Here is a 24,184-nt window from a genome sequence, read left to right as displayed (position 1 = left end):
TTTATGGCGTATTTGTGATAACGTTGGCATATTGTATGATGTTTCATATATGAATGTTATCATGGGAGAATCTTAATTTGCATATTGTATGAGAAAGTAGTTGTTTGGGTCGAAAGTTGATTTAGGGAGTCTCGTAATGCAAGGGGTGGTAATACGGAGACTCGAGTGGATCTTGTAATGCAAGGGGTGGTAATACGGTGATCCAAGTTGTTAGGGTTCTTTGTAATGCAAGGGGTGGTAATACAGTAACCCTAGTAGTGTCATACAGTATCCCAAAGGGTGGAAATACCGATGGTGGAGATTGGTGATAGCGAGTCATGTCGGAACTACTAGAGTCGCGTGAGTATTATGAACAATGTGGCCAATTGATGATAGTGACATGTTTTAGAACAATTATTGTGAATGATTGGCATCCCTTTGAGTTGATTGCTATCCATTGATTGAACCATACCTTCATGTCTTCATCTTTTGCATTTATCACCATGTTTTCATATAGAATTGGTAAAGATATTCCTATTAGGCTAGTGTAGCTCAACCCAATCTTCATTTTCAGGTTCAAACATCAGACAATAGATTGCATGCATCTTGTGCTTGGATGTGAAGGCTTTCTTTGGAAGCTAACTTTATTAGTTACTTAATCATCTTTGTAATTGACTTTCTTTTGATAAAGATGGGTTTGTAACTATTCTTTCAAGAACTTTTTTTGACTAAACAACTTGTAACTTTATAACTTGTTCATACTTGTACTTAAGCTTAATTTGGGCTGGAGTGCCAATGTTGTAAACTCTATAAACTTGGGGACTTGTAAAGTTAAACAGGTGGGAAACTCTTTTGGGTATTATTATTGTTATGCGAGGATCTTTTATCGAAATAGATTATTTATTTATGTTGAAAATCGAGGGTGTGACAGAAATTCTGAGGAATGAGGCAACCTTCGAAAGACTGTAATCTTATGTAACATATCCCGCTCGCGCATCGCACCTTGCATCTCATGCTTTCGTGTCGCGTATAGAACTCCTAGACTCGCTCGCGCAACTTGTTTAGGATTGCCTGGACCGATGAAGAGTCATTCCTTTTTAAAGGCACGTTGTTGAAATTAATTAGTCCTTGGAATGATGAGGTTTTGGGGATGTCAAAATTCATTAACCCTTCAATACATTTTTCAATCAAGGATTCAATGTAGATTAATGAAACAATTAGACTACAATGTCGTGATACCCATACCACCCAGGTTATAGTGCCAAGTCACTTACACCGCTTAGGCTAATGACACCATGTCACTTACGCCGCCCTGGTTTCAGTATCATGTCATCTACACTGAACAATTTTTGAAATCAAAATAGAAACTTCGAATGAAAAATGTCAAGGACTTAATTTGTCTTGATATCTCCTAAGTTTTGTCATTCAAAGGATGCGCACTCAAAAGAATCCCTGAGGACTAATGCAATCCTTCGTAGGTTGTCATTCCTTGAGTCACGGTCTAGGAGACCTTAAATCCGTGGAAGTTGAGATATCTTTGGTGTTAGCTGTGCCCGAACGGCTCCCTCTGATCTAGTCAAGCCCTAAGCACTTCGATATTTTGGCAATCGTATTGCTTTGCCTCGGATGGTCTTAGATAAGGAGATTGGCTTTGATTCTCAACAGATGGAATTTAACCTGCCTGACAATGATCTACCCGGATTGTCAAAAAATCATCAGTGCAAGCGCCTTAAGTGAGACTTGGATCACGGTAGGTCTCTAAGGATGGTCTAGGAGACCTTAAATCCATGGAGTTTGAGATACATCTAGTGTTCGTCGTGCCCGAATGGCTCCCTCTGATCTAGTCTAGCCTTAAGCGCATCTGTATCTGAATTCCAGCAATCGTATTTCTTTGTCTCGGATGGACATAGATAAGGAGATAGGCTCTGATTACCGAAAGAGAGGAATTTAACCTCCTTGACAATGATGTACCCGAATTGTTGGAAAATCTTTAGTGCAAGCGCCTTAAGTGAGACTTAGATCACAGTAGGTCTCTAAGGTCGGTCTAAAAGACCTTAAATCCACGGAGTTGAGATACCTTTAGTGTTCGCCGTGCCCAAATGGCTCCCTCCAGCCCGGTCTAACCTCAAGAATGTTAGTATTGGGATTGCAACAATCTTATTGCTCTGCCTCAGAGGGTCTTAGATAAGGAGATTGACTCTGATTCCGAACCGATGAAATTTAACCTGCCTGACAACGACCTACCCGTGATTGTTGCAAAACTCATGTGCAATGTCTTGAGTGAGACCGAGATCGGATTCAAGTCTAGGGGCAGAGTCTTAGGAAGGCATCGACGACATATGCACAACCATCTTTCTTTTTCAAACAAACACAACATGGGCACATTCTAAGTCCATTTTTTGCTTTACTGTCAATGCTGGGCCACCCATCCTACATAAATCCATACCACCTTCTTCGATCACCTCAAATGGCTGGGCAAACTGAGCTGGTTGAGCTGAAAATGGCTATAGAGGAAATGAGTTAGAAACGGAAAAGCAGATGACTTAGATGCTAACTTGTAGACACCTCCCAAATTGGATATTGCCATACAGATTGATCATGTTTGTTTGGTTCCACTTCATAAACCAAGATCGTGGATATTCCCATGGCTAGGAACATCGCCACACGATAACAATTATCATTAAAACAAAGTCGCCACCTAGTTTATAAAAACTAGGAAAAACAGATAGAGATTCCGGGTACAAGAGCCAAGAGTACAATAAGGGGAAGGTGTTAGGCACCTCTTTTTGCCGAGCCATAAGACTGGCCCATAATTGTTTGACATATGGTATATACCTACTTTATTTAATTCTAAACACGTAATCTGTTTTTTAGCCTTTAACAATTAATAAGGTGAGCGAGAACAGCAATTGAAACATGCATCAAGATAAAAAATAGGTTGTCCCAAGGAATGGATCCCGCGACCGGTGAATGGATGTCACGGCCGAGGGATCCTTCTGGATTGATGTATCAGACGAAGGATCGATGGCCAAGTCGATGTTCTTCTTCACACCAGGATAAATAATTAACAAGAAATCGAATGCTATGATTATTGTAGAGACCCGGATAATTTTAATTATTGAAATGTTTATTAAATGCCTAATGTGGAAAATAGGATTTAAATGGTGGTTATTAGAATTAAGGATTGAAGTGAGAGAATAGAAGATTGAAGGAGTGTGTGTGTGATTAAAGGATATAGGAGTATATATAGTGGGTGTGTGCGTATAAGGGATAATTATGTCTCCTTATCTTCCTCTCTCTCTCTCTCTCTCTCTCTCTCTCTCTCTCTCTCTCTCTCTCTCTCTCTCTCTCTCATCCGAAATCTCTTTCCCTCTCCGCCTCTCACTCAAAACCCCTCTCACTCAAAACCTCACTCCATCTCACAAAACCATCAAAGATTAACCTCCCTTCGGCCTTCTAATCGTGTTTTTGGGCTCGAAGTTCCTTGGGTCAAGCTTGGAGCGAAGCTTTGAAGTTTATGGAGGCTAGGGCTTATTCAAATCGCTTGGATATTGGTTATCGTCGCGAGGTAGGAACTTCTTTATCTCTTTTATGTGTTTTTACATTAATTTGGTGTGGTAATTGAACCTTGATCGTCCTCCTTTGCTCTCCTGAAAGTCTGTCAAAATCTGCAGAAATCGCCCAAAATGGGATCGATCCCTCTTTCAAATCTGGATATTTTGCACCTTGGGGATCGATCCCCATGAGACTAGGGATCGATCCCTCCCCTCTCTGGAAACTCTACTCGTCTTTTAGGTTTCAGCCAAATTTCAAATGGTCATAACTTCCTCGTCCGATGTTTGATTCATACAAACTTTATATCGATTCGAAGTTCTTGAAGTTAGCTTTGCATTGCCACCAGAATCACTTTACAACTCTGAGTACACATAAAGTTATAACCATTGGAGTGGGAGTGTGTCAGCCTGCCAATATCCGCTGGTTACTCCTAAGATTCTCATTTTATTGTTATGACTTCCTATGATTAGTAGATGTTATTCTTGACCTGTTGGCCTTTCGTTAGTGAGAAACAAATAGGGAATTACTTGGTTAAAACTTTAGTGAAATGCATCTTATTGATTATTGGTTACTTGTGAATGTTTGTGGCCCATTTGTTGTGATGTTGGCATATCGTATGATGTTTCACATATGATTGTGATCATGAGAAGGTCTTGGTTTGCATATTAAGGAAGTAGTTGTGTGAGTCGGAAGTTGGAATAGAGAGTCTCGTAACGCAAGGGGGTGGTAATACGGTGATCCAAGTAGTTAGAGTTCCTCGTAACGCAAGGGGTGGTAATATGGCAATCCTCATGGTGTTATACTGTAACGCAAGGGGTGAAAATATAGACAGTGAAGATTTGGGATAGTGAGTCGTGTCAGAAACTTTAGAGTTGCATGAGTCTTGTGAACTATGTGGCTAATTATGATAATGGCAAGTCTTAGAATGATCGTAGTGAACGTTGACGCACTTATGAGTTGATTGCAACCCTTTGAATGAACTATATTCCTTTATATCCTTCCCTTTGCACTTGTCACCATATTTGTACCTACAATTGGTAAAGATTTTCCTACTAGGCTAGTGTAGCTCAACCTATCATTCTTTTCAGGTTCAAATGCCGGACAATAGCATGCATGCACCATGTGCTTGGATATGGAAGACTTTTGGAAAGCAAACATTGTTTAGTTACTTCTTCAACTTTGTAATGAATTTCTTTTGTTAAGGATGAGTTTGTAACTAATTACTTTGGAATTCTTTTTGACTAAACCATTTGTAATTTTAGAAAATATTTGTACTTGTACTTGAACTTATTTGGGGCTAGAGTGCCAATGTTGTATATTTTTAAACTTGGGGACTTGTTTGTAAAGTTAAACAGGTGGGAACTCTTTTGGGTATTATTTATCTTATGCGAGAATCTTTTATTGAAATCGATTATTTATTTATGTTCAAAATCGAGGGCGTGACAAATTGGTATCAGAGCATCTAGGTTTGAATACTTTGAGACCGTGGGGAGACATTTAGTCTCATGGGTTCAAAATATCACAACTTTCTGCATAAATCATATGTGCTCGTGTGATCGACGTTCATTATACTAAGTGACATTGCACTTACATTTGAACAGAATGACGTGTTGTTGTCAATCTGTGTTAGGAGTTGGAGGCTTGACCTTGTAGGTGCTTTGGTTGCCGTTGATTACTCCCTTTCTTTAACACTTGTGATGGCTTGAAATTACTTGTTCTGCGAATACGTGTGTTCGTAGAAAGTTAGGTCTTAATGTGGTTGATGTTAGGTGATTAGACCTTGTGGTTGTTACATTATTGTAAGTATTCTGTGTGTTTATCTTTGTCGTATGCTAAATACACTGGGTGCCTATTTGTGTTATCTTGAGTGATGGAGCTTGAATCTAGAGTTGTTTAATATGTTTATGTTAAGAGATGTTTTGATTACTAAAGGTGGATGTTTATAATCATTGTGGAACTCATTTTTCTAAGATTTTGAGAATCTAATTCCGGATATTCAACTTGAAGTACGACTGGCCATCATGACTTCATGATTGAACATCTAGAAGAGATGCTCTTTAAACAAGATAAACAATGGAAAGATTTACATTTTTTTATAAAACTGAATTTAGATAGATCATGCGATGTCGTAGTCAAAAATTGTACTTGCTTGTTGATTTCATGCTTTCGTATATGGGAATACTTAATATGTAAATTCAAGTTGCAAAAGAACAAAGAGTAACATTATAACAATTATGCATGTTTAATGACCTCGTGCTGTCTAATGAGTTCATTATGAAAGTGTCTCTATATTTTTAAAGATGTGTGTTATCCAATCTTAGTGAAAAACTGTTTGGTTTTCAAATAAGTTGGGGAAATGAGTTGTCGATAGTGACTTTCTAAAGTTTGACACAATATCATGATAGGGTGTAAAGTGTTACGTCTCTGAGTTAAAGGAATTCAACTATTTTTCTTTTAGATTAGTTACTCCGAAGGTTTTGTTTAAGTAGGTGTTTGGTTTTGAAAAGAGTGTTAGTGTTCGAGGGGCCTAGTGCTTACTAGGATCTAAACCAAAGTTAATGGATAGATTGGTGGATTATGGGAAAACAGGAGATGCTATTAAGATCACTTGTCTGTTTATCTTCATGAAATCGGAACAATAGTGGAATAAATTACTTTGTGATAACGAAGAGCCTGTGAACATCTCCAGTCTTGAACCTTGAAAGGTAAGGATTCGGTCTCTATTTTATGTCCAGTTGAATGTTTGACTGATGCTTGTCTTTTGTAAGTAATGCGCTTATGTGTCTGTTTGCCTGACACATGCATGCTTACGTGCTTCTTGCTAAGTGGAGTATATGCTTATATGATCTTACTTACATGAGAGTGAACCGGCAACCCTAGGTGTTGTGCGCTGTTGAATCTAGACCGAGGCATAAGGTGAGTCATTATGGTGATATGACAAGTGATCTGGGCCCAAGTTGTGAATCTTGTAAGGTCAATGAGTGTACTAGAGTTTGTAAGACTAAATGAGAGGAGACTTGGAGTTAAGTCTAGCTGGTTGTTATGATTGACTACACCTAGAGAGTGGATAGGTGCACCGTAAGTCTTACCTGTTCACCCTTTTATATAGGCAATTAGGGCTGTAGTATTATTGACGGTTGAACGCTTTGTGCAGTCTTGAGACCTCCAAATGTATCTCTTCTCCTTAAGTTATTAGACTAAGTGTGGTTAAGTCATAGTGTTGGATAGCTCATTTATTTATGTGAAGGGAATGTGTAATAACTATATAAACAAAAAAAAAAATTCAGGTAGAGGAATGTGAAATGGTCCCACGTCACCTTTATGTGATTTGTGTTTGAAAGATGAGACGTCACTTTTCTTTTCGCTCTGTAGAAAGACAAGAGGGTATAATTGGTGGATGGTGATCATCCGTTGTGGGAGTTTTTAAATAAATCAGTATAAGGGAGGTTGCTATTGCAATAGAAGGTAGAGTTCTCCAATGGGTTGAGTTATAGTGACTATTAGAGTGGGTAACCTTGACTAAGAGTGAATGATTTGGGTTAGCCGGAATGTATGAGTCATGTTCGGAATGTCAGAATGTGTCTAATTATTATCATAAAGGATTTAAAAAAGGACACCTATGAAGCATTAAGGTTATTATCGCCCATATGAATTAGTATATGTATTCTTGATACTTGGAGAGGCAGTGGTATGCCATTATGATTGAAGGAATGTTATAGGAGATAGGTAATGTGAGATGGTCGATGGTTAGATAAAACTTAGAAATGGGGATAACCATATTATATAAAAGTCATGTGTAACATAAATGAGGACTATTTTATGAAATGAAGATTTAGATATCTAATGAAGCAATTGGAATAGAAAATAGATTAAATGGATTATACTTTTGACGATAACTCGACAAGTGAATTGTTGACGTGATGTATAAGTTAATTGATGTCGTGATGTGACATTGAGTGGTAGAATGCTTATTTGACACTTGTAGTACAACGAATGGACTTTGGTAAAATTACTTGGCAAGAACTTATGGTTGATAAGTATTGATGAGTGCTATATAGTTAAGGGTCTTTATAGGTACTTGTAAGTTAGACCATTAATGCGTGGGGACATCACGAAGGAGATCTATTAGGTGGTAAAAAAAGATGTGAAATAAAGGTTGATTTCCTATGTGAAATTTTGTGTCCTTATTAAAATTGTAAAGATGAGATTATTTGTCACGCCCTCAATTTTCAACATAAATAAAGATAGCTTTTCATAAATAAAACTGCTCACATTATCTTACATAATATCCCAAAAGAGTTCATCTTGCCCTAGTCATTAAATTACAGATCCAACTCCAAGAGTTTGGACATATTACATCGTTAAAAGACATAGAGTTATGGTTCTATTACATTCCCAAAATATGTTTTACCAAAACATCCATGAGTCTCCATTACCACCTCTTCCGAAAATATGCACTAGAATGCATGCACTTCACTCCATGCTACTACTCTAGGATCTCACTTGAAAAATGATAGGTTGAGCTACACAACCATTATATGCAAATGGGATGACAGGTAGAATGTATAATAGAAGCAAGGTACGGTATCTCAAAGAGAAAGAAAACTCGACTAGTAAACGCCCCAAAGTCGATGACACAAATGAAGTACCATGACTACACACCAAGACTCTAGTTTGACCACGAGAACTTACTATCTAAATGATTTTGTCATGAGTAACATTGCCCCTCATCTTATTTTAAATCACCAATCCGATATCTTGACTTATGAATTTATCGTAATCAAAGAATCGCAATGCAAATGTCTTTAATACCACTCATACTTTCACCATGATACCCCCTTTTCATTCACATCATGTCACAATTTCCTTATCGTTCTGTGTCATAAGCAAAAGCTCCTGCCAGACCATTTAAGGAATCCCGAAACCCCCTACCAGACACCTTACCCGTTGGTAGGTCCTGAATATATTATGAGCATTTGCTCCTGCCGGGCCATTTACGGAGTCCCGTTACTCCCTATTAGTACCTCCCTCACTAATGGAGCTAATTTAGGTCACACATCATAAGTCATCATACCACAATTTCTCTGATACACTTTACAATTTAGTTATTCATCTCAATCACATATAGTGACATCACAATGAAAGCTTATTCACATAGTAGTAGTAGTAGTAGTAGTAGTAGTAGTAGCAGCAGCAGCGATAGGGATAATTCCACTTCAGTCAACTCACCATCATTACACCATTAATTTTTCATATAAGCATTCACCTACCGCATATCAAATGTAATCGCTTACAATAGTTCATAAGTTTTCCCCTACAACTCTCTAAATCGTATAAGCTACACGAGAGATGTGCCACACATTGAACATGAGGAGAGTGTATCATGTGTCCACACCTAGCGTTGTTTAACTTAAAGGAGTGTCCTATGTGTTCGTTTTTCACATCGCATGTCAACACATACAACTTTCGCCCACCAATATTCCTTGTGTTCTCTAAACCCTCGTTTCGGTGTCAAAGACTCATATGGAACCCAATGACCACTACAAAGCCTTGAGTATACCACTAGCCTCATCAAACCATTCATTTAAGTACTCAGGAGAACCTAAGAACGTCCATGTCTCACCCAAATGATTCTAAGGAAAGGGATTACCCAATGTATACAAACATATTCATCTTATTTTGGCTATCAAATCTTATCAGCTTGGAATTAGGCTACGAGACCACCACCATTGGAAAGTAGACCTTTCGTTCATCAATTTCGATATAAAATTTGTCCAAAACGGAGTTCGGATGAAAAAGTTATGCCCTTCCGAAGTTTTACCAAAATGCAGATTTTTCATTTCCTACCGGTAGAACACAATCTCCTACCGGTAGGAGACCAGAATTTCACAAAATAACACTACTGGATAGCGTTTCTATTGGTAGGGCCAAAACTCCTACCGGTAGGACCTGGGTTTTTAGTGCACGATTTTCAAATTTCACAAGAACAAGTCCAACAACAAAACGAACGTTTTAAGACACAATTCAAATTCCAAATCAACACATTAACACGCAATAGAAGTGAGAAATCCCTACCTTAAAGTCGAAGAACGAAACCCAAGCTCAATCAAGCAAGCCCTAGCTCCAAAAATCTTGAATCAACCGAATACTCCTCTCCGAGCTAAACCCAACAAAATACGAGCTCAAGATCGCGTGTGGAAGGTGGAATGAAGGTTAATCTTCGTGGGTCTCAAGTTTATAGGCTTGATTTCGAGAGAGAGAGAGTGAGAGAGAGGGAGAGAGTCGGGCAGGAGGGAGAGAGGACCGAGAGAGAGACGTGAGTGGGAGAATGATTCTGTACCACTCTCTCTCACCTATTTATACCACCACACACATCAATTACAATTGCACCCCAAACTTCCAAATTCTATCACATTCAACCCAAATCACATATTCAAATCACACTTTCTCTTTACCTCAATATTCTAATTTTATTCTAACATTAAAATTATTGAAATTAAACACGGGCCTCTACATTATTTATGTGTGTTTGCTCCATGAATTAGTTTTGTTGGCGTGCTTTGTTATGTATTGATTTGAGAAAATGTCTAATAGTGAAGCTGCTAGACTAGTGTGATTTGGGGGGCTGTAGTTAAGAATTGGAATGTGAGGATTACTGCAACACAAGGGATGGTAATGCAAAGACCCAATTAATGGATAATGTTTACTGCAACTCAAGGGGTGGAAATGTAGTGGTCAATGAGCATGTGTCCTTGTTTCAAATTGTGAAATGAGATCGTTATTTACACCTTGATTGCATGCTATTAACGTCGAATGTGAATGTTTGTGGTTTATGAAAGGAATCAAAAAAAAAAATGAAGTATTTAGATGAGAAACTATAAACATTGAATTGGATTTGGCACCTTGGATCGCTTGAAATGTTGATACCAGCTTTGTTGTCTCCTTATAGACTTTTCAATTACGGTAACCTGTTGTTATGATATCGGTATGGACTTTTATTTGGTATGAATGTATGTTTGGTAATTGTGATATGATATACGTATTATGAGGGATTTATGACGGTACTTGTGTATTAGACTTATAAGGGAAACCCGGTAAAAAAGGAAAATTTGGTTAGAGGATAAATTTGATGCCAGGATGGAAGGCGTACGTGTGTTTGAAGGAGTTTGTGTGGGTGACTCGTACCTCTTAGTCAGATGTAACGCTATCTGATAATTGGAAAATCTTGTTCCAACTCCTTGTTCTGTTTTAGCTTATGATTTAATGACAACTTTGTCTATCTTTCAATTTCTTAACTACGGTCTTAGTGGGACTAGTGTCAGCTTAGCTAAATTATTTGTAAGATATTGAACAAGCTAGACTAGTTTGGACCTTGTGGGTGTATTGATAAGCACCCAATAGTATAGATATTTGGTGCGACTAGTTCCGTTTTATGTCATTTATCGTATGATTATTTGTCGTTCGTAGTAATTTTGCGCGGTAGGTATTTTGTTGAGCGTTTCAGGCAAAACACGATAAAAGGGCGTGTTTTGACGCCATGGACAACCCTTGGGTAATCGAGTTGGCGAGGCATTGTGGAACTCAGCCATCGGGGCTTGAGAATGAAGAACCGAAGAGCAGGAGAGGACCAATAGTCATCGGGTTTCAAGTCGGGGCAAAAAGACCTAGATATGCCCAGAAAGGAGCTCGGTATCGATACGGTTGTTCGTGTATCGATATTGGAACGAAACAAAAGAAAAACCAAGCTTCAGCGTATCGATACAATTGTTTGCGTATCGATACGGTTCCTCTTGTATCGATGCGCGCGGCCTCCGGGGAATTTTGATCTTCAAGACAAGGCAGCTCGGTATTGATACGGTTCCTTTGGTATCGATATAGAAGGCTTACCGACATACTTTTTAGCAGATTTTAATTTTCCATAAGTAGTAACTTTCCATTTTTGGCTGTAATCTAGATATTTTGGAGGAGAGAGAATGTATTTTTGTATAAATAGACCTCTCTCTCTCTCTCTCTCTCTCTCTCTCTTTTGTACCTAGCTCATTACACTATCTAGTTTGTACTTGATGAGCACAAATTATTGACACATGGAAGTCCCATGTCACATCTTGTTAGTCCCAAAATGCGCATAATTGCCTATGGTTATTATATCTTTCATCACTTATATTGGATTATTATTTGCGCAGGAAAAGATGATAATTAGAGGTATTTTCGGTAAATTAAAAGCGTCCAAAGTCAATCTGGAATTGCAGATAAGTGACGGATCGTGTCCCATTCTGAATGGAAGTTGGCTAGAAGAAAGGAAATAAATTTCACGTTGAATCAAAGTTCAGCCATATCTTTTAAAAGTGGATCCACCTTACCCGTTCCTTTTGATGCACTAATGGGAATTGGACTTCAGAAGAAGGGGAGGCCAAGGCAAACTAGAAGGGAATTAGGAAATCTACTTTATTTCTTTAAATATGGGATTTAAATAGGGAAGAGATCTTTTTGCATAAGAATTCTTGACATGTATAAAAGGAGGACTTCCCACACCCCAGAAGAGGACCTTTTCATTGCACCAACTCGGCACAACTTGGCACACTACACGCAGCAGCAGCATCTTGGCGCAGAGAAGAAGAAGATGGAGAAAGAATTATTTGTTCTCTTTTTGTAAGCTTTGTTCAATGGAGTTTTATCTTTATTTGTTTATGTGTTTTGATTCCATGAGCGGCTAAACTTTTCAACTAGGGTTGAGGATGAAGCCCTATTAATGACTATTGTTTATATGTTCATGAGATTTGATTTTACCCGATTATTTGGTTTGATTTTGATTAAATTGTTCTTACTCCAAATCAACTGTTAGGGATAAATTTTGGATATGAGTTCAATCATGTTTTTCTCATGATTTGGAATTGTCTTTAACATTGAACGCTGGATTTTCATTGTTAACTATAAAACTGGATATTTCTTGTGATTTGTTAAAAGCGGATACAATTAATGATTCGGTTTTATACTTGCGAGCGGAGAGGAACAAACATTAGACTTTTTGATGAATTTTCACGATGATATTTTCCATGGTAACAGAATTAGCTTTCAGATTATCATGAAGAAATTTTGGGTAAAGTTAGTGATTATGAATATATAATGATACGAGTTAATGGGTGTGGATTCCGAAACCTTAGTATTTTCTCCTTTGGTTAAAAAGAAGCTTTAATTTTCTCGTCTTTGATAATTTAGTTTATTGTTTTTACTTTTTACTTTTAGTTTAAAAAATCAATCACAACTTTTGTCAACTAGGTTAGGGTTTAATCGGTTTAAGTTATTTATTTTTCCTAGAAGAATCATAAGTCCCTGTGGATTCGACCTCGCTCTTGCATTACTATACTTCGGTACGATTCGTGCGCTTGCGAGTACATTAAAATTTCACATCAAGTTTTTGGCGCCGTTGCCGGGGACTTAATTACTTTTTTAGGAACTCTAGAGATTTGAATTGATTTCACTCTTCTACTAGTTTAGTTAGTAAAAAGAAAAAGAAAAACGTTCATCACGTGCATTTGCTATACAGTGAATCTCTGATTAGTAGTAATTGCTTTTCGTCACTAAGTATTTTTGTGGTTGCTGTCACACAGTAGAGCTGCCTTTTTATTTGTTTTTATTGGCCGAGATTTCCAAGTCGGCTACAAGTGCTTGATTGAAATAATTTTGGGAACCACTATATTTACCATTCAACACGGTGGTTGGACTTAGAAGCAACAAGTCACAGGTTAGTTCTAATTAATCTTAATTTACTTTTGCTATTGATCTGTTTTTGTTCTCTTTATCAAGTACTTAGTAAGTTAGTGTTTGAAAAAAAAAAGAATCATTTTAGTTAGCGTCAGACACTTCTGTTGCATTTTTATTTTTATTTTCAGTTGTTTCTCTTATTTGTTTTCATTTATAAGTTTATGTTTGGTTGTCGTTCGAAAAAGTTAGAATTAATACCTCTTGATCCAGAAATTGAGAGAACCTTTAGACGCAGCTTAAACATTCAAAGAGTGGAACATACTCAATTAAAAATGACGGAACTTGCAGAAGATACAAAACCTGTAAGAGAGTTGTTTTCACCCGTAACCACAAATCCTCCTTCTTGTATTGTGTTACCCACAACAAATGCGACACATTTTGAGCTGAAACATCACACAATACAACTTCTTCCTCAATTTCATGGGATTGAACGAGAGGATCCATACATGCATGTTAAAGACTTTCTTGAAATTTGTGCTACCTTTAGGTTTCAAAATTTTTCTGAGGAGTCTGTTAAATTGCGCCTTTTTCCCTTCTCACTGAAAGATAAAGCAAAGGCATGGTTAAATTCTCTACCTTCTGGCTCAATCACTTCATGGGACATCCTCGTTAAAAAGTTTCTTTCAAAATTCTTTTCAATGTCAAGAACAACTACTCTAAGGAGGGAGATTACTGATTTTTGTCAAGAAGAACATGAAAAATTTTATGAGAGTTGGGAGAGATTTAAAGATCTTATTTTAAAGTGCCCCCCTCATGGTTATGAAATATGGAGACTAGTTCAATTTTTTTATAACGGTTTAACTCAGTCGAACAGCAATATGCTTGAGTCAATGAACGGGGGTGGTTTTCTAAATCTTAGGGGCGATGTAGCGTATGAATTTCTTGAAAATTTGTCTGAGAGCTCTCAACAGTGGAATTTTACTTCTCATAGAGACAAACAATCTTCTACACCTAAGAGAGAGGGATTATATGAGGTGAAAGAAGATTCAGACATGAAAATAAAGTTAGATAATCTTACTCGAAAGGTTGAGGCGTTAGTTTTAAGTAAAACTATGGAGTCAGCCAATCAAGTTCAAAGTGAGGGGTGTTCTCTTTGCGATAGTCACATGCACACAAAACAAACATGTTCTTCCATTAATGGATATTCTGACAGCTATGTTGAACAAGCGAACGCACTTAATAATTATGGAAAATCATTTGCTAGTCCTTTTTCCGAAACATACAACCAAAATTGGCGAAATCATCCAAACTTTTCATGGCGTCAGAACCAACCGTCTACAAATATAGGTGGGCAACCATTCCATTCAAAAAATCAATCTCCCCCAGGTTTTCGTCCTCCTACACAGTCATATCCTACTCAATCTCAGCCTTTTTATGCTCCAACTCCCGTGTCTCAACCGAACTTCCAATCTGTTGCACCACAGCAACAATCATCCTTAGAGGACACCCTTAAAGCAATCATGGCTAAAATTGAAAAAAATGATGCTAAAATGGAAAATTCAACTCACTTGCATGCTCAAGCCATCGCTAAACTTGAAAATCAAATGGGTCAATTAGCTAGTCAACTTGCAGAGAGAGAGAAAGGGAAGTTTCCGAGTCAAACTCTAGTGAATCCAAAAGGGCAGTTTTCTATAGGCACCACCTCTACTCCTTCAAACAAGCAACACCATGTTCAATCAATCATTACCCTTAGATCCGGGAAAGAAGTTGATAATAAAGTTAGTATGCCAACAGAGGAATTCGTTGAAGCTGAAAAAGAAGAAAATCATGTTGATCTTACTAAAGTTCAAGAGTCTATTTCTCCACCACTTGTAATAGAGCCACCTATTAGGAACTTTGTCCCTAAAGCTCCTTATCCTCATCGACTAGTAGCTCCTAAGAAAGGTGCACAATTTGGAGACAATTCTAGAAGTGTTTAAGCAAGTACAAATCAATATTCCATTTTTAGATGCCATTCAACAAGTGCCCTCGTACGCTAAATTTTTGAAAGATCTAGTCACTATAAAAAGGAAGACAAATGTTCCAAAGAAGGCGTTTTTAACTGAACAGGTTAGCTCCATTATCCAATGCAAAATTCCAATAAAATATAAAGACCCTGGTTGTCCAACAATTTCTTGCGTTATAGGTAACCATCATATCGATCAGGCTTTGTTAGATTTGGGGGCGAGTGTCAATTTATTACCTTACTCAGTGTACTCACAATTAGGGTTAGGAGAGTTAAAACCCACTCAAGTAACACTCCAATTAGCTGATAGATCTGTCAAAATTCCTAGAGGAGTCATTGAGGATGTTCTAATTAAGGTTGACAAATTCTATTTTCCTGTGGACTTCATAGTCCTTGACACTCAGCCTGTCCAAAACTCTAATGGGCAAATTCCTGTTATTTTAGGGCGTCCTTTCTTAGCCACTTCTAATGCTTTAATCAATTGTAGAAATGGCGTAATGAAATTATCATTTGGTAATATGACTGTCGAGCTAAATATTTTTAATACAAGCAAGCAACCACTAGATGAAGATGAGGTTAGTGCAGTTTGTATGATAGACACTTTGGTTGGAAGTACTTTTGTTCAGTCAAGTTATGAGGATCCCTTAGAAGCTTGCCTAGCACATTTTGGGTGTGAATTTGACATAGATGAATCAATTGAGCAGGTTAATGCATTATTAGACAATGCCCCGTTAATGAGCATCGATGAATGGCAACCAAAAGTGAACCCTCTTCCACTCTCTTCATCACCACCACTTCCATCTATAGTGGAGCCACCTAAGTTAGAACTCAAACCATTGCCAAACACTCTTAAATACAAATTCCTTGGCCTTTGTGAGTCCTTACTAGTAATCATAGCTTCTGATTTGGATGATACACAAGAACAAAAATTGTTGAATGTCCTAAAAGAGCACATGGAAGCAATAGGTGGTCCATAAATGATATCAAGGGAGTTAGTCCTTCATTGGTCATGCATAGAATAAATTTAGAGGAAAATGCTAAAACTTCACGTGAGCCACAAAGGCGTCTAAATCCTGCAATGCAAGAAGTAGTTAGAGCAGAAATTCTTAAGCTTTTAGATGCTGGCGTTATTTATCCAATATCTGATAGCAGTTGGGTGAGTCCTGTTCAAGTTGTTCCTAAGAAATCGGGTGTGATGGTAGTAAAAAACGAAGATAATGAATTAGTTCCAACCCGTGTTCAGACAGGATGGCGTGTTTGTATAAACTATCGAAAATTAAATTCCATGACACGAAAAGATCATTTTCCTTTACCGTTTATTGACCAAATGTTGGAGAGATTGGCAGGACATGAGTACTATTGCTTTCTTGATAGTTATTCTTGTTATAATCAAATTCCCATTGCACCGGAAGACCAAGAAAAGACTACGTTCACATGCCCTTATGGTACTTTTGCCTACCGCCGCATGCCATTTGGACTATGCAATGCCCCAGCCACCTTTCAGCGATGCATGGTTAGTATTTTTTCTGACATGGTAGAACGTTTTTTGGAAGTGTTTCTGGATGATTTTTCAGTTTTTGGATCTTCTTTTGATGAATGCTTACACCATTTGACCCTAGTGTTAGTGCGATGTAAAGAAAAAAGTCTTGTGCTTAATTGGGAAAAATGTCACTTTATGGTTAAGCAAGGAATTGTATTAGGGCATATCATCTCGCATAAAGGTATTGAAGTGGATAAAGCTAAAATTGATTTGATATCTAACCTTCCACCCCCACGTACTGTAAAGGAGATTAGATCATTTTTGGGTCATGCAGGCTTTTATAGGAGGTTCATTAAAGACTTTAGTAAAATTGCTAAACCTCTATGTAATTTGTTGGCCAAAGATGCCCCATTTGTGTTCAACGAGGAGTGCCTTCATGCTTTTGAGAGATTAAAAAGTGAGTTGACCTCCGCCCCTATAATTCGACCACCCGATTGGAATGTCCCTTTTGAAATTATGTGTGATGCCTCTGATTACGCAATAGGCGCTGTTTTAGGACAACGTGTCGATAAGCTTCCTCATGTAATTTATTATGCTAGTAAGACTTTAAACGATGCACAACTAAACTATTCCACAACAAAAAAGGAGTTACTAGCAGTTGTTTTTGCACTTGATAAGTTTAGAGCTTATTTATTGGGTTCTAAGGTCGTAGTCTATTCGGACCATGCTGCATTGAAGTATCTGTTGTCTAAAAAAGATGCTAAATCTAGATTAATTTGATGGATTTTGTTACTGCAAGAATTTGACATTGAGATTCGAGATAAAAAAGGCTCTGAGAATGTGGTAGCTGACCATCTGTCTAGATTAATTGTAGAGTTCACCGAGGATTCATTGCCCATCTCTAAAACTTTTCCTAATGAACAATTGATGCATGTGTCTCAATTATCTTCACCGTGGTTTGCAGATATTGTAAATTATCTTGTAACTGGAGAGATACCTTTGCATTGGCCCAAACATGATAAATCTAAATTTTTATCCAAGGTTAAGTACTTCTTCTGGGATGATCCATACTTGTTTAAATATTGCCCTGACCAGATTATTAGAAGGTGCATTCCTGAAAGTGACCAACGAAGTGTCATTTCTTTTTGTCATGATTATGCATGTGGAGGCCATTTTAGTGCTAAAAAGACAGCTGCAAAAATTTTGCAGTGTGGATTTTATTGGCCTTCTATTTTTTAAGATGCGCATGCATACTGTATAGCTTGTGAGCGTTGTCAAAAGTTAGGTCGTATTACAAGGAGAAATATGATGCCTCTTAACCCAATTCTGATTGTAGAGATATTCGATATATGGGGCATTGATTTTATGGGTCCATTCCCTAATTCCTTTGGTAATTTATATATCCTTGTCGCTGTTGATTATGTTTCTAAGTTGGGTGAAGCCATTGCATGTAAAACTAATGATCATAAAGTGGTGGCCCAGTTTTTGAAAGATAATGTGTTTGCTCGTTTTGGGACACCATGTGCTATTATTAGTGATGGCGGTAAGCATTTTTGCAATCGAGTATTTGAGCAGTTAATGAAAAAATATATCATAATGCATAAAGTTGCAACTGCTTATCACCCCCAGACCAGTGGTCAAGTTGAGATATCTAATAGGGAGATTAAAAATATACTTGAAAAAATAGTGAACCCTAATAGGAAAGATTGGTCTTTACGCCTTAATGATGCATTGTGGGCTTACCGTACGGCATTTAAAACTCCAATTGGAATGTCTCCTTACCGACTTGTCTATGGCAAGGCATGTCACTTACCTGTAGAACTAGAACACAAGGCATATTGGGCTACCAAAAAACTCAATTTTGATCTTGACAAGGCAGGCATTCGCAGAAAGCTTCAACTTCTTGAGCTAGAGGAAATTCGGGATGATGCTTACGACTGTGCCAAATCGTACAAGGACCGTATGAAAAGGGTTCATGATCAAAACATTTTAAGAAAATCTTTCACTTCTGGTCAAAAAGTCCTTCTTTATAATTCTTGTTTGCATTTATTCCCAGGCAAACTTCGTTCTCGATGGTCCGGTCCTTTTGTCGTTCGCACTAGCTATCCGCATGGGGCAGTTGAAATTGAGAATCCAAAAGATGGTTCCATGTCTAAAGTGAATGGGCAACGGTTGAAACAGTTTATGGAATTAAAAACCCCAGAAGTAGAGGAAATCCTTTTAGAGGATCCTGTTTATCAGGATTAACCATTTAGTCTGCCCAAAACTGGTAATCTTTGTATGCTACTGTACATTACTCGTTGAGATTAGTATTTTCTCTTCTCTTATTTTTATTTTATTTTATTTTATTTTTATTTGTCTCATTCAATATTTGTAGGCATTCTTTTCTTTTCTTATGTACCCATAATTTCTTTTGCAGGAGTCACATAGCTAGTTCAGTCTTATCGCGCTTATCAGGTGTACCCTATCCTCTCTCACTTTTATGTTACAGTCTATTTTGTAAGCGTTTGCATTCATGACATTGAGGACATTGTCATATTTAGGTTTGGGGGAGGGTTCACCTATTATTTGTGACTGTTCTGTGCATAGACTCCATAGTTAACCATTTTTTTTTCTCCTAAAAAAAAAACGAAAAAAATAAAGTCAAAGTTGAAAAAAAATATAGATGCTTGATGTTGACTTCCGATGATGTCGTTGGTTTTCAATCAGTACTAGTTTGATTGTTGCCCAAGTTGGAGTCTTGATATGAATTCATTGATAGAGTTAAGCTTGTGAACATAGGCATTGATGAGAGGCACCTACCTGGTTCGTATCACCTATGTTTGGATAGCGATTAATCACTTGTGTACATGCCTTTGCACAAGCACTATTACACTTAGATTTGAAATTAACCTCGAGCGCCGTACATATATTCTTGATGCCTCGGTATGAGTCAGATGTCTTATTGGAATGCTTAATGTCCTTTCCCAAAAAAAAAAATTGAATAAAGTGCATGCTTTTTCGGGTTTTTCACTTAGTAACCGGGCCTCTTGCCTCAGTAAGCAGTGAGTATTCGCGTCAAACAGTGGAGAGTTCCGCGATTGTCATGTGTGGTTAGCTTGGGTTCGTAGCCTTTTTGACTTGAGTGATTAAGTCCGTTGGGGTGTTCTCCACATCTAGTGCCCTAAAGCCGTCTGGTTTGGGTGTCACTGGCCTAAAACTCGCTACAATGGTCAATTAGAAAGCTTAAGGGACCAAGGCATTGCACGACCACAGGAAATATATATATATATATATAGCAAAAAAGAAAAAGAAAAAAAAAAGAATAAAGGGGAGGGGCTATAATTTGATATAAGCATTTTGATGAGTATTGAGGCATTGAAGGTGTGTGTATTGTTTTCGAGGTTAATGAACATCTTTGTGCGACTTTTCACTTTACACGCATGCCTTGTGATTTCTTTCTATCCAGATATATGTGGGAGGAACAATTTTTGTGCTAATTCAGATTAGAATGTTCACGTGTTTAACTTTGTTAATGGATGAAATATCTTGCCTCTAATTGTGTTATTCTCACACTAGTTACTTTGAGAGGCCATATACTATGTTTTGGAATTCTAATTGAGTGTCATCTTGTTAAGAATTTTGTGGGTATATTCACGGCAAACCCTCACGAGACTATAACTCGTCCACTAGGGCAACCTAGGGGTTTAAAGGCTTGTTGCATATGCTAAATGCAATCAGACTCCTCCGAAAAAGGATTAGTTATTATTGTTCTTTTTCTTTGTCTTAATTTTATTTCTTTTGCTCGAGGACTAGCAAAAAGTAGGTTTGGGGGTATTTGATGAGCACAAATTATTGACACATGGAAGTCCCATGTCACATCTTGTTAGTCCCAAAATGCGCATAATTGCCTATGGTTATTATATCTTTCATCACTTATATTGGATTATTGTTTGCACAAGAAAAGATGATAATTAGTGGTATTTTGGGTAAATTAAAAGTGTCCAAAGTCAATCTGGAATTGCAGAAAAGTGACGGATCGTGTCCCATTCTGAATGGAAGTTGGCTAGAAGAAAGGAAATAAATTTCACGTTGAATCAAAGTTCGGCCATATCTTTTAAAGGTGGATCCACCTTACCCGTTCCTTTTGATGCACTAATGGGAATTGGACTTCAGAAGAAGGGGAGACCAAGGCAAATTAGAAGGGAATTAGGAAATCTACTTTATTTCTTTAAATATGGGATTTAATTAGGGAAGAGATCTTTTTGCATAAGAATTCTTGGCATGTATAAAAAGAGGACTTCCCACACCCCAGAAGAGGACCTTTTCAACGCACCAACTCGGCACACTGCACGCAGCAGTAGCATCTTGGCGCAGAGAAGAAGAAGACGGAGAAAGAATTATTTGTTCTCTTTTTGTAAGCTTTGTTCAATGGAGTTTTATCTTTATTTGTTTATGTGTTTTGATTCCATGAGTGGCTAAACTTTTCAACTAGGGTTGAGGATGAAGCCCTATTAATGACTATTGTTTATATGTTCATGAGATTTGATTTTACCCGATTATTTGGTTTGATTTTGATTAAATTGTTCTTACTCCAAATCAACTGTTAGGGATAAATTTTGGATATGAGTTCAATCATGTTTTTCTCATGATTTGGAATTGTCTTTAACATTGAACGCTGAATTTTCATTGTTAACTATAAAACTGGATATTTATTGTGATTTGTCAAAAGCGGATACAATTAATGATTCGGTTTTATACTTGCGAGCGGAGAGGAACAAACATTAGACTTTTTGATGAATTTTCACGATGATATTTTCCATGGTAACAGAATTAGCTTTCAGATTATCATGAAGAAATTTTGGGTAAAGTCAGTGATCATGAATATATAATGATACGAGTTAATGGGTGTGGATTCCGAAACCTTAGTATTTTCTCCTTTGGTTAAAAAGAAGCTTTAATTTTCTCGTCTTTGATAATTTAGTTTATTGTTTTTACTTTTTACTTTTAGTTTAAAAAATCAATCACAACTTTTGTCAACTAGGTTAGGGTTTAATCGGTTTAAGTTATTTATTTTTCCTAGAAGAATCATAAGTCCCTGTGGGTTCGACCTCGCTCTTGCATTACTATACTTCGGTACGATTCGTGCGCTTGCGAGTACATTAAAATTTCACATCAAGTTTTTACTCCATTAAAGCTTTTTCAAGCTTCTAAGTCTTTTTCTTTAAGAACTCTAGTAAGTATTTGTCGTTTGTTGTTTTCTCGTTTATTAAAGTTGCTTGTTCGGACTAGATCCTTCTTAACATCAAGTTTGTATTCATTTTCATCGGTTAAAAATCATGTCTTGTTTTTATGCTATATTTGTTTCTTTAGCCATGTGTGAGTAGTCGTTTGGCTAAGTCTCGGGATAATCTTTCTTAAAGACTTAGGTAGTTATTTGGTTCTTAAACTCTAAGGCTTAAAATCATGATTTTTGAAATTAAGTTAACCTAGCCATTTCGATCTAAACGAGGGGTGTTAACTCCTTGGTATGTGGTTTAGTCAAGCAGTCTTAGCAAGCGGCATACCAAGGGCTCGTGGCCTCCTACATGTTAGATACATTAGCAAAAATAGGTTAGTTTAGTTCCGTTTAATCACATCTTTCGATAAATATAGTCTTTAAAGCTAAATCTTTCGAGCGTGAGCACGCGGTCGTGACTCTCGCTTGAGTTATAATTGAGAACCGGTAGCGGCATTTGTCGAGGGATAGACGATCCCTAGACTTGCCTCTTTTAGTTTACAAAGTTCATTTCTAGTCTTTTTAATTAGCATTTCCTCCGTTAAAAGCAAAACCAAGTTGGCCGTCTTCAACGCTGCAATCCACCTTACAATACCTACAATCCGATTAAGCTATATTCGATTCCTTATGGTACGATTCCGGTCTTACCGGTTTATTATGCTACCGACGATCTAGCCCTACGCTTGGGGTTTCCAACCTTATTTGAAGGCGAGGTTGTAGTGTTTAGCATTTTTGGGGTCGTTGCCAGGGATTTCTTATTATAGCTTATTTGGAGGATCGACAAACCATTGTAAGTACTCCATTTATTTTCCTTTGTGTAATTTGAACTCAACTTAGCGGATACCTCTAACTGAGCCTCCAATTCGACTTGAGGTGTAATGAAGCAAATTTGACGAATTGCCTTTTTACTGTTTTTATTGATTTTATAGCTGTGGAGGTGGCATAACCCTACAAGACTATTGTGAGAAAGAGGCGGCGGCATAGCCCCTCTAGTCTGTTAACTAGATTTGTGCAGGGCATATGCTCAATGTGTATCGTAGCCCTCTTTCAAATTGGCTGCATAGGTCTGCTTCTCCTCCGAGGGTACGTAGTATCATTTAGGCCTATTCTCCACCGCGCGAGTTATCACCTCCTTTGAGGCCAATGGCAGATCCATTGGCTCAAACTTTGCGGGATTATCTAACTCCGAAAAGGGCTCCATACGTTTCACCGATAGTAGTTCCGAACACCAATGCTGCCAATGCATTTGCTTTCAAGCCAGAATATCATCGGGGTATACCTAAATTTTGAAGGCTTGAACTTGAGGATCCTTATGCTCATATTTGGGAATTCGAGACTACTGTTAGTACATTTGTTACTGGCCCGGGGCAACTAGATCAAGCATGGGCCGGTGTCACTGTCATCTCCCCTATAGGTAAGTGAAAGGTGTTGGTAGCGTCCCTCCACCTCTCTGCTAGTACCACTAAAACGACATGGTCATTTCTGGCCGGAGTAAGCGTCTAAATGAACTCGCCGAAGCCCGCCTCATCCTCTAACTGCCTCACCCTGGCAGGCAAACCCTGGTACAATGCCAAAGAGCTGCATGCACCTCCAAAGCCACGGATGTCCCTCTGCCTCGCTCTCTCCTGTGGCAGACACCAAACAAAAACACGCAGCAAGAGGATATGTCAGTATGCAAGATTTTCATTCTCAAGTTCTAGGTAATCAATGTAGCTTGGCAACGGATGGTTGGTTTAAGTTATTATATTGCATGCATGGCATTCGATGGCAAGGTCATGTTATTGCAATTTGGTCTTTTCTTTCAAGAATTACCGTATACGTTTAACATTCAAGCACAAATAGGCGAATTCAAATTGAAACTACAAAGGGGGATTTTGGAAAGTTACCTCTGTCCAGTTGCTTGAAATGTGGGTCTCGGGGTCTCTCAAGACAAGCTCGGAGTCGTACTCCGTCCGCCGTGGCCTATACGCTGCAAAGCCCGACGGTACAAACAAGTGTGGTGTGGGGTGGCTCATACCCCTCTGCTGTGAACGGGACACATGTCAGTCCCTCTGCCTCTGTCACTGCCATCACTCTGGGCCCATAAACCCTAGCTCCGGTCCTCTCCTCGGCCTCCATACCTCTTAGGACCTCCTCTTCCTCGGCTCTCTCTCTCTCGGCCCTCGCCGCGGCCTCCGAAGCTCCTATCACTCTCTCACGCTCCTCC

At 38.0% G+C, this 24,184-nt stretch overlaps 1 protein-coding gene and 1 non-coding gene across 2 annotated transcripts; one reads left to right on the top strand and one right to left on the bottom strand.

The window, feature by feature from the left end:
• The first annotated feature begins 11,071 nt into the window (after positions 1-11,071).
• On the top strand, positions 11,072-18,968 carry LOC131306784 (uncharacterized). Its single transcript, XM_058333212.1, has 7 exons — positions 11,072-11,223; positions 12,052-12,183; positions 13,784-15,134; positions 15,169-16,164; positions 17,709-17,845; positions 18,458-18,681; positions 18,778-18,968. Exons 1-7 carry the CDS (start codon positions 11,072-11,074, stop codon positions 18,966-18,968), a joined length of 3,183 nt encoding a protein of 1,060 aa, XP_058189195.1.
• Positions 13,950-14,055, bottom strand: LOC131309000 (small nucleolar RNA R71). The gene has a single exon (XR_009194673.1). It is a non-coding gene; the product is annotated as a small nucleolar RNA R71 (small nucleolar RNA).
• Positions 18,969-24,184: the final 5,216 nt, after the last annotated feature.

Source organism: Rhododendron vialii, chromosome 11a (genome assembly GCF_030253575.1).
Source record: "Rhododendron vialii isolate Sample 1 chromosome 11a, ASM3025357v1".
NCBI lineage: Eukaryota > Viridiplantae > Streptophyta > Magnoliopsida > Ericales > Ericaceae > Rhododendron > Rhododendron vialii.
The sequence above is the reverse complement of the archived record's forward strand: the minus strand, read 5'-3'. Positions and strand labels throughout refer to the sequence as shown.

What these genes read in the sequence shown, in the direction of transcription:
- LOC131306784 (XM_058333212.1), top strand. Translation starts at nt 11,072, where the DNA reads ATGGACAACCCTTGGGTAATCGAGTTGGCGAGGCATTGTGGAACTCAG. An exon ending in TATGCCCAGAAAGGAGCTCG is followed by an intron (nt 11,224 to 12,051) that starts GTATCGATACGG and finishes CATGTATAAAAG; the next exon opens with GAGGACTTCCCACACCCCAG. An exon ending in AGGTGCATTCCTGAAAGTGA is followed by an intron (nt 17,846 to 18,457) that starts CCAACGAAGTGT and finishes TGATGCATTGTG; the next exon opens with GGCTTACCGTACGGCATTTA.